The sequence below is a fragment of the Chinchilla lanigera genome, unplaced genomic scaffold, assembly GCF_000276665.1.
Source record: "Chinchilla lanigera isolate Chin_1 unplaced genomic scaffold, ChiLan1.0 scaffold00052, whole genome shotgun sequence".
Taxonomy (NCBI): domain Eukaryota; kingdom Metazoa; phylum Chordata; class Mammalia; order Rodentia; family Chinchillidae; genus Chinchilla; species Chinchilla lanigera.
The window spans coordinates 16,720,790-16,733,851 of NW_004955453.1; the positions used below are offsets into that span (position 1 = coordinate 16,720,790).

The 13,062-nt window shown below is 43.9% G+C and overlaps 1 protein-coding gene across 2 annotated transcripts in view; it reads right to left on the reverse strand.

Annotated features, from left to right (window-relative positions):
* Positions 1–3,496: 3,496 nt before the first annotated feature.
* The window catches only part of Smarcal1 (SWI/SNF related, matrix associated, actin dependent regulator of chromatin, subfamily a-like 1), a 59,844-nt gene continuing 50,278 nt past the window's right edge, over positions 3,497–13,062 (reverse strand). For both annotated transcript variants that reach the window (XM_005395685.2, XM_005395686.2), the window contains exons 15-18: positions 10,671–10,853; positions 9,487–9,587; positions 8,509–8,605; positions 3,497–3,842 (exon numbers count right to left, since the gene is read on the reverse strand). In XM_005395685.2, the coding sequence (XP_005395742.1) occupies positions 3,603–3,842; positions 8,509–8,605; positions 9,487–9,587; positions 10,671–10,853 (621 nt within the window). In that variant the 3' untranslated portion in view covers positions 3,497–3,602. The remainder of the gene's footprint in view (positions 3,843–8,508; positions 8,606–9,486; positions 9,588–10,670; positions 10,854–13,062) is intronic.

Below are 13,062 nucleotides of genomic sequence, written 5' to 3' on the forward strand. Positions count from 1 at the left end.
TTTTTTGTCTTTTTGAGACAGGGTCTCACTATGCAGTTCAGGTTGGCCTTGAGCACACTTTGTAGCCCAGGCTGGTCTTGAACTCACAACGATTGTCTAGATAAATAAGCCCAAGTGGTTTTTACTGAATCCCATTCACAGGGCTAGATGGCTCTAACAAATTTCAGAGCTACATTTTGGATGATCTAATTTAAAATACACAGGCTAAGTGGCATAAAGACAGCTTCTTTGGAGGCCCTCAGAAACATCTGAGTTCTCCTCCAGCTGCTGTAACTGTAACTTACTGTAAGTATAACTTTCTGTAACTGTTTCTCCAGCTGTTGTGAGGTTCCAGAGGCCAAACTTAGCAGGGCCACAGAGCAACAGTGGCTTCCTGTGTGATCACCCAAGTGAAAGCCCTGCCAATGGCGGCCACTGAGCTGACACCTTGCAGAATGACAAGGGCTGCTCTGTGCAGCAGGCGTCGGTGACTCACCTCTGCACCACTGGTAGGGATGTCTCTAAAATGAGCTACAGTTCTAAATACATCCCTGGAGTAAAAAGAAACTAGTACAAGTAAGGGATGAGATCCTAAAAGACTCGAAGAACCTGCTCTGCACCCAGAGCAGCGCACAGGAAAGCTGCACCAAAGCTCGGATGAGCGGAGGGCAGGCAGACATGTCTCTGGAGCTGCCCACAGGTCCCAGGTGAGGACTTGGTAAGACCTGTCAGACTGTGAGATGTAACTGAGAGCAGACACTGTGGCTAGGACAGGGCCAGGTGGGGAGGAAATGCTTCTTTCTGAAATTCTCTCAAGATCTGTGATTCCAAAACCTTTCTACTTCCTGGGCTTTAAATCACTCCAGTGATATTTTTGAGCAGGATGGAGTATCTCTGGGTCTGCCATTGGATTGTCTATCATTTGTCTCAAACTCAGCAGGTTCGCCAGGCGTGGTGGTATACTGCCAGTAATCCAAGCACCCAGGAGGCTGAGGCAGAAGGATTGCTGTGAGTTTAAGACCAGCCTGTGCTACAAAGTGAGTTCAAGGCCATCCTAAACTGCATAGGGAAACTGTCTCAAAAAGACAAAAAAAACAAAACAAACCCTCAGCAAGTTCACTACCAGCCTGATTTCACCCTGCTCCCAATCCACTCTTCCTCTTCTTTCTCTTCCTTACAACTCTGCTACAGCAAAAACCTATGTTGTACAGCCTCTCTTCCCCAAATGCCCTTCAGAATATATCCCAAATCTGCCGGACATGGTGGTGCACGCCTGTAATCCCAGCACTCAGGAGGCTGAAGCAGGATGGCAGCAAGTTCAAGACTGGACTGCATAGGGAGACCTTGTCTCTCCCCCCACTCCAAAAAAAAAAAATCTGTATCTCCCAAATCTGACCGTTTCTTACTGCCTCCACACTACCTGCACTCAGCCACACCCCAGCATCAACCCAGAAGCTGCAAGAACTCAACAGCTTCCCACCTAATTGTCCCCTCTGCCCATGCTTCCTGGTCTGTATTTTCCATAAAGCAGTGTAAAATCTCTTTGAAAAATATAATCAGATTGCCTCAGACCTCTGCTCAGTATCACTCAGTGACTTCAAATCCTACCCTAAGCTAAACCCATATTCCTTACTGAGCTGTGCTGCTTCACCCGGCTCTTGTTGATCTCTTCAGTGTTATTACGTATTATCCTTCCTCTCATGGCATTCCAACCCCTTTATCGCTCTAACAATGAGGTCTCCATCAACAAGGTGGCTACTCAGAGCCTGAAACATGGGTAGTCCAAATTGAGATGCGGTGTCATACGTGCATAGGATCTCAAAGACTTGGCAAAATAAAGTAAATGTCTCATTAAAAAAAAAAAAACCTTAAGGGCTGGGGATGTAACTCAGTGGAGCTCACCTTCCTAGCATGTGTGGTGCCCCGTGTTTAATCCCCAGCAACCAGACACACAGGCATGCACATGTACACACATACAAATTGCTTATATGTTGAAATTATATTGGGTTACTGAATGCAAAGGTGACCATTGGAGATCGGTCTGCCCTCTGAAGCAGAGGCCCAGAGCTCAGACCCATCCTACCAGGTAGTCCAACAGGAATGAGAGGGCTTGGGGCATACTCTGCCTTCTTCCTCTGGCCAGACCGTCATCTCCATCGAGGAGCCCCAGGTAATCATGACTATGGAGGAACAACAAAACAGCCTGTTGCTAAACACAGGTGTCTCTCGGTCCTTCTTTTCAATCCTGGCCTTCCTTCCAGCCATCATACCTCAGTGAAAGGAGTCACTGGTGAGGAGGTAATACGCTATTTTTCACAACCCTTAGGCTGTAACAACTTGTTAGATCCTTCTTGCGTATCTCTGTCTTCCTGAGAAACCACTTTGAAGATACCACCATGTATTACAGCACCCATTGATATTTCCCTACTAATCTGTCCATAACTCTGTAATGTTTGTATTGTTCCTATGCTATTTCGTAAATGGACGTATGTTTATTACTATGTGTTTCCTACAACAACCATTGAGAATAGTTAATGATTATTCAATTGGTCACTCATGTATAGCTCTATTTATTTTCTTTAGAAGCCACTTTGAAGATACCAAAGTATAGTACAACTATTGGTAATCTCCTACCTCTTTTGTCTGTAACTCACTATTATTTGTCTGTTTTCCTGAGAAACTATCTTGTAGATAACAATACGTAAAACAATAACTGATAATTTCCTAAAAAAAAAAAAGAAATTATATTGGGTTAAATATATTATCAATTTTCTCCTATTTTTCTTTTAAAAAATGTTCCATTAGAAAAGTTGCTACCACGTATGTGGCCTGCATTACTATGCAATCAGATCCCACTGCTCAATACCAGGGGCTGGCACTGTGCAATATCCAGCCTACCGCCTGTCTCGCACGGCCCGTGAGCTCACAATGGTTTTCACACTTAAAATTATTTTTTAAAAAATCAGAAGAATAGCTGTGACACGTCAAATTTTATTGTACATAAATAGAATTTTAGTGGAAGAGAGAGCTTATAACTATTGCTCTCCCTTTGTATAAGCTCTGCAAAGGCACACAATTTTTTGTCATTGTTCAGCAAGTTATTACAAGCACATAGGACAGTACCTGGCACATACTAGGTGCTCTATAAATATTTACCATCATTTAATGTTTTATATCTAGACACTGAGATAGTGTAGGAATCACCTCATTATTTGAAGGACATGAATTACACCATTATAAGCCGCTGTTTACTCTTCTGAGCCAGAAAAGCTAAGATTAGTTCAGGCCCAGAGCAAGCTCCTACCCAGAGATACCAGAATGGGAATGCAGTTCCCTGCTGAACTTGGAGACACAGGTACTGCTGCAAGACAAGAAGAACACAGGATTTATAAACAAAATACTTTATTTTTTAAATTTTTTTTTTTTGTCTTTTTGAGCCAGGGTCTCACTATGCACTTCAGGCTGGCCTTGAGCTCACTTGGTAGCCCAGGCTAACCTCAAACTCGCAATGATTCTCTTGCCTCAGCCTCCCAAGTGCTGGGATTACAGGCATGTGCCACCACACCTGGCTAAAATACTTTATTTTAATAACTTCTGTGATCTGAAAATTTTTTTGGCCTCTCTTAGAAGGGAGAGGTAAAGCTGTCCCAGTTATCAAAAAATTCAAATCTCCTTTTCGTTGGTGGACTGGCTGACAAGCTACTTTCATCCAAGGCATCTCCCAGATCACAGGATCTACTTTCTGAGGTTCCTGAAGTACTTCCTGGGTCAAACGACTCTGCTGCCTCTAGGAGCTCCATGTCGGTTTCATCCTCCTCAAAGGACTTCTGGAATAGGTCATAGATTGTCTGCTGCTTTGGGTCCTTCATTAGAGAAAAAAAAGAAAAGATAAGGACAAACCAAACTCCAGTGCAGACCCTCCTCTACTGTGGCTGGCGAGAGGGCTCTACGGTAAGAGACAGCACATTTTATGCTGTCAGGCAGCTACATGATGACAGGGACAGACCATCTTGGTAAACTACTACTAAAGCAGTCCTGCTTTAGTGTCCAACATCTTGTCTGCTGCTCACTGGGTTAGAAATGAACACAAATGATGTGACAGCAACAAAGCAGTAGCTCTCACACTATAATTCATGTTGGAAATGTTTGCTTCCTTCTAACTTTCCAAATTGGCATTTCAGTGAAGAAACAGCACCTAAAATCTCCAAAGCCTTTCTAAAACAAAGCATTAGTTAAGCTCTAATTTGACTCCTGACTCTGTCAAGCCATGGTCTGTAATTCATTTTCAGAGCAGAAACCGGTACCTGTTTCTAATGACCTCGGAGCTACAAATGACCAAAATGCCCACATACTGCATCTATCCATTGTTGACAATGGTGCTGTGTCAAAACAAAGCACAGTAGCGACAACCATGACAACTGACAGGCTCACCAGAACCTTTCTGCTGATCTCTCCTAAGTCCAAATTCCAACCCTCCTAAAAAAGCTAAAGCCATCATATTACAATAATACATGCATACCCACGTTTATAGTAGCACCAATCACTATAGGTAAACCATGGAAGCAGCCTACATGTCTATCAGCAGATAAATGGATACAGAAAATGTGGCATATAAACATAATTGAGTACTACTCAGCCATAATAAGGACACATTTGAGTGATTTGTAAGAAAATGGATGGACTTGAGACCATATACTAAGGGAAGGAAGCCACAGGTTAACTATCACATGGCTTCTTTAATATGAGAGATATAATTTAAAGAGCAAAGTAAAAGACACATGTTAAAAAGTGGACAGATAGACCCTATAAGCACAGGATCTTACATCTGGTGGACTGAGCAACTTCACTGAAGATAATAGTATGTAGTGTAGCAACCACTGTTAATTCCTATTTTGTTTTGAGGTCATGTATCATTTTTGTTGTTTCTGTGTTGCTTCTGGTTTTGTCTTCATTGTTGTTGTTTTGTTAGTTTTTTTTTCCTCTTTAAAATAAAAAAAAAGATAGGAAAGAGATCCTTAGTAGGAGAGAAAGGAGAGTAGAAAAGGGGTAAGAGGTGTGTATAAAAATAATCAAGATGCAGCCGGGTGTGGTGGCACACGCTTGTAATCCTAGCACTCGGGAGGCTGAGGCAGGAGGATTGTTGTGAGTGTGAGACCAGCCTGGGCTACAAAGTGAGTTCAAGGCCAGCCTGAACTGCATAGTGAGACACTGTCTCAAAAAGACAAAAAAAAAAAAAAAAAAAAAAAGATGCAATGTGTGTATCTATCAATCCCCCAAGTTGAATATAACTACTATGTATATCACAAACATATACTAATAAGTTTTAAAAAAAAATAAATTCCCAGCTTTCACACTTTTATTCCAGAGGTACATCTGCAACATTTCCACAGACACATGATCACCTCAATCCCCTGCCATCTCCCCAAAGCAGTTCTTTTCCAAGGAAGCCTAGTTCTGAACGTTTCCCAACCGTCTCAGTCTGCTTGCCTGAAATCACAATGCATCCTGAATCCTTAGCTGGCCCAAGTGTGTTCTCCCCATTGTTCTCTCCTATCAAATAGCACACGTTAGGCAAGTGCTCTACCACTGAGCTACATGCCCAGGCCCTAACTCACTCTTGCCCTGGGTCAGATCACTTGGTACCAGCCGCGAACTGCAATGGTCCAGCCATTCTTCTACCTCACGCTTCTCCCATTGCCATCGGCCCCCAGGTCTCATTCTATCTGATTTTCTCCCAGACTACCCTTTAACACAATTTCCCTTGTTGTGTCAAGGGACTCTGCTGTGTCTACTTCTAAAATTGCTTCCCTGGCTTTGCAGGGATTCTGTAATTAGGTCTCAATCTAAATGGCCACTACTTGTCACTGTTTCTTAACAGAATCCCCAACATCAGTGAAGTAAAAAAGTTCCTTGAAAACTGACTGGGAGCGTGTCATGCAAGAACTCCAGATTACTCCATTAATCTCCACCTGACATCTCCTGGCCTTTCAGGATCCAAGCCTTTGCCAGTGATATTAAAGATCATTAAGGTCAATCAAAATACAATCCGGACGTCCTCCTGAAGGATACACTCATCAGCCTCTTTCTGAACAAGTGCCAAGTCAAGAAATGCCACTGTGCAAGGCAGCCATTCGAAGGAGAAATACTTCGTCATGTGCATTCAATTATGATGGTGGCCAGGCTATCACCAGACTTGGAGCATGCATAATTAATTGGAGCAAGTTCCAAGATCAGATTAGTATTTCATTTCCCCTCAGAAGTAAGGCTATCTTAGTGAGACGTAACCCTTTTTGCTTTTGTCTCCTGAAAACGAGGCAACATTTTCATTTTCTAGTTAATGAAAATTTTCAGCCCTATCTTAGTAAGAATAAATTGTTACTTATTAATGAAAATATTGATAAATTTCATTTACATTATCTTATACTTTAGGCAGAAATACATAAGTTACTCTGACTGGGACAGCTTTACCTCTCCCTTCTAAGAGGGAAAGGCCAGGATAAGAAAATGAGTTCGAATGACAATTCTTTAGAAATAAGGCTCTTTCTTCTCAAAGGGTATATAAGAACCTAGATTCTATTAGAATATTCACCATTCAGCTGCACTAGAGTTCTTTCAAAGGCTTAAAAATCAGAGTGTTTTAAACTGTCCACAGTGCTATGTGCCTGTTGTCCTAGCACTCTGAGAGGCTGAAGCCGAAGAATAGCAAGTTTGAGCCCAGCCTGGGCAACTTAGTGAGACCCTGTCTCAAAATAAAAAATAGAGAAAAAGCTCAGGGATGTGGCTCAGGACTAAAGCCCCGGTTTCATCCCAGATCCCCTGTTCCACAAAAAGTTATTTTAAACTTGGCTTACTAACTTTTTATCTGAAAGGATATTTATAGTCGAGATTTAAAAAAACTTGCTTGCTCTCCTGTCTCCTCAAAAAAGAAAACAATGAAAGAGACAAAAACAAAACAAAAAAGCAAAACAAAAAAAAAGGAAGAAAAATGTGATCTCTGACTCTTCTTATCCCAGTAATTAAAGCAGGGGAAAAATGACTCAGCTGCTAAGTAAATGTAAATGAACGATGGAATCCTCAGACTCTTGAGTCTTAGCATCACTTAAGGACCTGGCTGATTTAACTCAATTTCTGACGCGCAGCGATTCCATAAGAAGGAAAGCTGCCCTGGTGTCCTAATGAGTCACACTGAGGCTACCTTCCTGCACAAGGCCCAGACTTCCCCCAAACTTTCCGGTTAGGGGCAACTGCCCCAAAAGTCACCCTCCAAACCAGGCATGATGGTGCACGCCTGTAATCCCAGCACTCGGGAGGCTCGTTACAAGTTCGAGAGCAGCCTGGGCTACAAAGTGAGCTCAAGGCCAGCCTGAACTGCATAGTGAGACCCTATCTCAAAAAGGTGACAAAAAAAACAAAAAAAAGTCACCCTCCAGGAGGTAGTACCTCCTGAGCTTTCAACTTCCCTGCCCACCATTGAGCTGGAGAAAGCAGACACAGCTTTGGAAGTCTCAGAGCCCCTTGCTTGACGGGGTCTCATTGAAATGGAGAAGAGGCCATGACAGCAGGTGGGCCAGGGTGTGCAGCCAGGGCAGGCATGGTGGCCCCAGGCTGATCTCTCTCCAGATGCCAACCAACCGCACCTCTGACAAAGCACACCCGCACACAGACGCATGTTCACTGGCCTCTTATGCTACTTGATAATGACCTTTTTATTTTTTTTAAGAGAATAAAAAAAACCCAAAATAACATCAGCATAGATAAAAACAAAACAAAACAAAAACAAAGATGATACAGAGTTTCAGAACAAAATGATAAGAATTAACAGTGTTATCTTCAGTGTGGTTGCTCAGATTACCAGATAGAAGAATGCCTCACACACTTTTTTCTTTCTCCCTCTCCCTCTCCCTCTCCCCTCTACTCTCGCTCTCTCTGCCTCTCTCTCTTGGGCAGAGGCCACAGTGGCCCTACCCTCCCTCCACATACCACCCCCCATGCATGCTAAGGGGACGAGGGGAGGGGAGGGGAGGGGAGGAGAGGCAAGGCTCACGCTGACTGGGTCTGCACTTTCTTTTGGGATAAGGTCTCATTAAGTTGTTCAGGCTGGCCCAAATGTTTGATCCTCCTGCCTCAGCCTCCAAGGAGCTGGGACTATAGGCATGCACTACCACAGTGGGCTTAGTGTTGCCCTATTTTTAATACTCCCCATTCTGTTCCAGGGACAAGTTCCGGGGTAGTACAATAATCCAGCAGTTGCCATGGGCATTTGCCATTGGTTTCTGCGGATCTGAGGGAAGAGGCAGCATTGGGAAGGCCGGTTTCTGAGACTACGGGCCATGTGAGCAGCAGGACTGTTCCCCATAAAGAGACGCACGCTCGGGTTGAATGAGAATGATCACAAGTCCGTTGCTTTCAGCTCTGGGGCTGGGGAGGTTCCCAGGAGTGATTCATACCGTCCCGCTTAGGCCCAGAAGGCTTGGCAGACAGCTTGACACCCCTTCTGCCCCTGTGACAAGCAGCCATGTGGCATGTTACCTTGTAGAGGTAATTGGCGGCTTCTGTCATTTCTGAGAAACTGGTCTCAGAAAGCCCGGCTTCCCCTAAAACTTTCATCTTCTCTTGAATCAGAGGCCTGTGGAGGAGAAGTGAGCTACATGAATATAACCTGCACAGGAACAACAGACTGATTACAGTGAGGTCGCTCTCCTCATTCCATGGGACTGTCACGTGTTGAGCGCTTCACAACCTTGTGTCTCGCGAGGCACAAACATCCATCCTGAAGTATCCGGCCATTCTGAATTGAAACCAACCTCCAGTTTAGGGCTTATAATGGCAGGTTCAAAATTTCAATGGAAGATGTGCAGGAAATAAATGCTGTCTCATTAAAATAAAATTTTGAACCTGGTGATATCATAAGCTTCCCAGAGAACAGAGTAAGTAGAGGTGACCCACGTATATTGCAAAGGTCAGACCCGAGTCATAAGGCTGGACACAAGGACAAGAAGTGGCCACCACTGAGATCATCACGATGCTTCAGACTGGGAAGGGGAGAGAGCATTTCGGGAAGTTTTGCTCAGTTATAGACACAAATCCCCAGGGCGGAAATGTGATCCCACTTGTGCTGATGACGGTCCAGGGCTGCTGACTTTCAGTCAGGAACGCTGTCAGATCTGGCCTATCATAAAGGGCCAAGGAGGGCTGTCCCTACCCTAGCAAGTGCCTTCGTGATGGGAAAAGGGTGTTTTATAAACATTCCATCTGTGTCTCATCACAATGAGCTCATCAGTTCTCTCCTTCTCATCCAAGGAGTCACCTCCCCTTACTCCTAAGATTGCGGCCTGTACCCTGCAGGTCCCAGAGAACACTAGTGATGGAAAAGCGAGAGACATTCACTGGGTCTCCGTGTGGATCCCTGACAGTCTGAGCAGAAGGGGAAGCATGGAAGGAGCAAGGACGCATGCCCTGTGCCCACCCTCGCACAGCTCCATGCCCAGGCCCCCCAGCCCGGCCTACCAAAGGTAGTCATCAGCAGTGCCTCTTGCCACCAGGTAGTGAATGCCCACAGAGCTTGTCTGTCCAATGCGGTGCACTCGGTCCTCAGCCTGGATCAGCACCTGCGTGTCCAAGGTGAGGACAGCTGAGTGAAGACCTAGAGCACCTGGGCCACCACAGCAGGTGGCTTCTCCTCCCCAAGCCCCACCTGAACCCTTCCTCCTCAAAGCATCTCACTGCCTCTCAGGCCTGCACATGTCCTGTCATCTGACCACAGAGAACCATTCAACCCTGCTCGGGGGCCCAGCACCTGCAGCAGGACATCTGTGGGTGGCCCCGGTGCTGAACACTGCAAGGTGCCGTGAGTGGGACAGGCGTGTAGGATCTACCATCAGCTCTGTGCAGAGGGATCCATAATGCAGATTTCACACATTTCTGTTCCTGTCTCTGGGAAATACAGTTACCTTCCAAACAGCTAGAAACATCACATCCGTGAATGGAGTGGTGTGGTGTTTCATAGGGTGGTGAGCGTGTACTACACAACTGATATTGAGAGTACTGTTTTTATTATGGATGGCTCCAGCTTGAAGTGTACCCACTATTAGAGTAGTTGCTGATATCAGAATATTAGAGGATTTTCTGAAGTTTAGGAGAAATTTTATGAGTTCAAACAAGTATCTTTATCTGCTGCCTTTAGGGGGCACAGTGGCATTCAGGGAGCACCCAGCACTGTCACTCTGCATGCAGTCCTCTTGGCTAAAGAAGCTCACAGAGATGGCTGGTAAAGGGGCTTGGGCTGGAAAGCCAAGGCCTGGGCTGCAGCCTGGTGCTCCTGCCTGCACTGCCGGGGGACAGCTACAGTCCTAGCTCACCACCTGGACTCTCAGTTTCCAGCTTCCTCCTAGGACAGATGAAGCCTAAGACTCTTCCACAACTCTGCTCTTCCACTGAGAAAATGGAGTCAATAATGCCACCGGTCTCTGTAAAGACCTAACAATTAGCCAACAGGCATGCAGTGATTAAAGGAAATGAAAACAAATGTGAATATATAAGCAGGGTGATGAGGGTGGATGGAAAGACAGAAGAAATGAACCCAGCCCTAGGGAAACCTCACAGAACCAAGTCCTTCCTAACTGCCCGTGGCCCCTCCATGCCCCCTAAACATGAGTATACCCGGGGGAAGTCCAGTCTACTGAAACCCTTACCCCTGGGTTCCAAAACAGCTCAGCAAACACCACCAAGTCAGCCGAGGAGAAGGTGAGGCCCATGTTGGCAGCAGTGATGGACAGCACTGCCACGGAGTGCCCCTCGGACAGCTGGAACTGCTGGCACAGGTCCTCTCTGTCTGCCGATGGGGTGGAGCCATCAATGCGGATGTGGGGCACGTGCTGCAGGGACAAAGAGGAAACCGAAGAGGGCTGTTGAGTAAGGTGCACCAACCACGGCTCCAAGGACAAAGCCACACTGCTGCTCAGCTCTCTGCTCTCAAGGCTCTCCTCTTCTTAAATCAAAATTACACTCAGACAATTGTATACTCACATACCACTGGATGAAATAATAGAGATCTTATGTGCACGGTGCCAGTCTTACTCCATGGAAACATTCTGGAAAACTACTGTGTATCACAACCTAGAGGCTGACTGTAACAAAATCCACTGATCTTCAAATATCCCATTCTGTGAGTATTTTACCATGCATTTGGGTTTTCTTATACCCTCCTCCACAGTCAAGATACCGAACAGTTCCAACGTCACAAGGATCCTTTTGCAGCCTTTTCAAAATCCTTCCATTTCCCCCAATCTTTAACTTTCAGCAGCCACTACTGTGTCTTACATTTCTACAATGTCTCATTTCACAAAAGCTATATAAATGCAATCATTTAATATGCAACTTCTTGGGATGGTTTTTATTCACACAGCATCATTCTCTAGAGAATCACCTAGCCTGCTGCCTATATCAGCAGTCTATTCTTTATTGCTGTGGAGTAATATTCCTCAGCACACATGTACCACAGTCTCACTTCTCATCTACTAAGGGCCATCTGAGCTGATGCAACTTCGGGCTATCACAAACTGCTCGGGATATCTGTGTTCAGATTCTTGTGTGACTGTAATTTTCACTTCTGTGATTTAAATGCCCAGCAGTCAACTGGTGGGTATGTTAACTCCATGTTTACTTCAGATGTTTTCTTTTAAGGGGTGTTTATTTATTTTTTAAACAGCAAACACCACAAAGAAAAGGAAATATTACTACTACTATCAGGTTATTTTTCTCTGCTCTTTTCTCAACGTGTATGGCATGTCTTTTAAATAAAAAGTCTTAGCTGGGCATGGTGGACACACCTGTAATCCCAGCCCTCTGGAGCCTGAGGTAGGAGGATCACCTTGAGCTCAAGGCAAGTCTGGGCTACCTAGAGAGTTTAAGACAAGACTGGAGTATACAGCAAGGTCCTGTCTCAAGTTTATATCCATTTTTCTCCAATAAACATAATATTACAAATAAGCTCAACCACTAAAAGTTTTCTAAAATTTGACTTTAGTGGCCATATTTTATTTAGTGGCAGTAGCATAATTTAACCATTCTCTTATTTCTGAGATTTAGGAGGTTTCTAATTTTCCTTAAAAAGGAAGACTGGCAGATGTCCATCAACAGGTGGGCAGATAAAGAAAAAGCTTTCTGTTGTAGCTTTACAATGGAATATTACTCAGCACTAAAAAGGAACTACTAATACACACAACAAGGATGAATCCCAAAATCTGTTGAGTAAAAGCAGTCAGACCAAGAAAGAAGAAAAAGTACATGGTAAATAATTCCATATTTATATAAAACTCTAAAAATTGCAAATGAATTGAGCTTGGGGGCTGGGGAGTGAAAGAAGCAGTAGGCAGTGATGACAAAGAGGCCTGAGGAAAGAGGTGACAAAGTGTTCACTGTCCTGAATCTCAACACACTGTGCAGGAGGTGCAGTTCACTGCATGGAAATGATCCCTTCATAAGGCTATTAAAATAAATATTAAAGAACTAAAAATACATAATAAAAATTTAAAGAATGGCTATGTCCACATTTGGTTATTTCCTTAAACTGCTGAAAATCAAATTACTATTGCAAAAAGGAAACCCTTCCTTTAAGGCTCCCGGTATCAGATGGCTCTCTGATTAACACTGGGTAAGCGCATCATCGCAGTACACATTGGTCCACAGCGAGCACCACACATTCTGAAAACTCTGGCTGACTTGATGGGGTTAAAAAAAATCCTGTTTTGAACTCACGTGCTTATTAGAGAAGTACACTTTTCCTATCTTTTAATTAGTCACTGGTATTAACTTGTTTGATGAACTATTCAGCTATTTTGCCTAATTTTTTACTCCCATCAGGAGCTAGTAATATTTTTACATGTAATTGCCATTAATATTTCATATAAGTTGCTATTATTTTCCTCAGCTTATTCCTTTACATTAATTTTTTTGTTTTCCAACGTTCCTTTATTTTGTTTAGAAAATAATTTTTCCAACTATAAAATAACATAAATTCATTGCAAAAATCCAGAAAAACTAAAAAATAATGTAGACAACTTACATAATCAGCATTAATGTTTT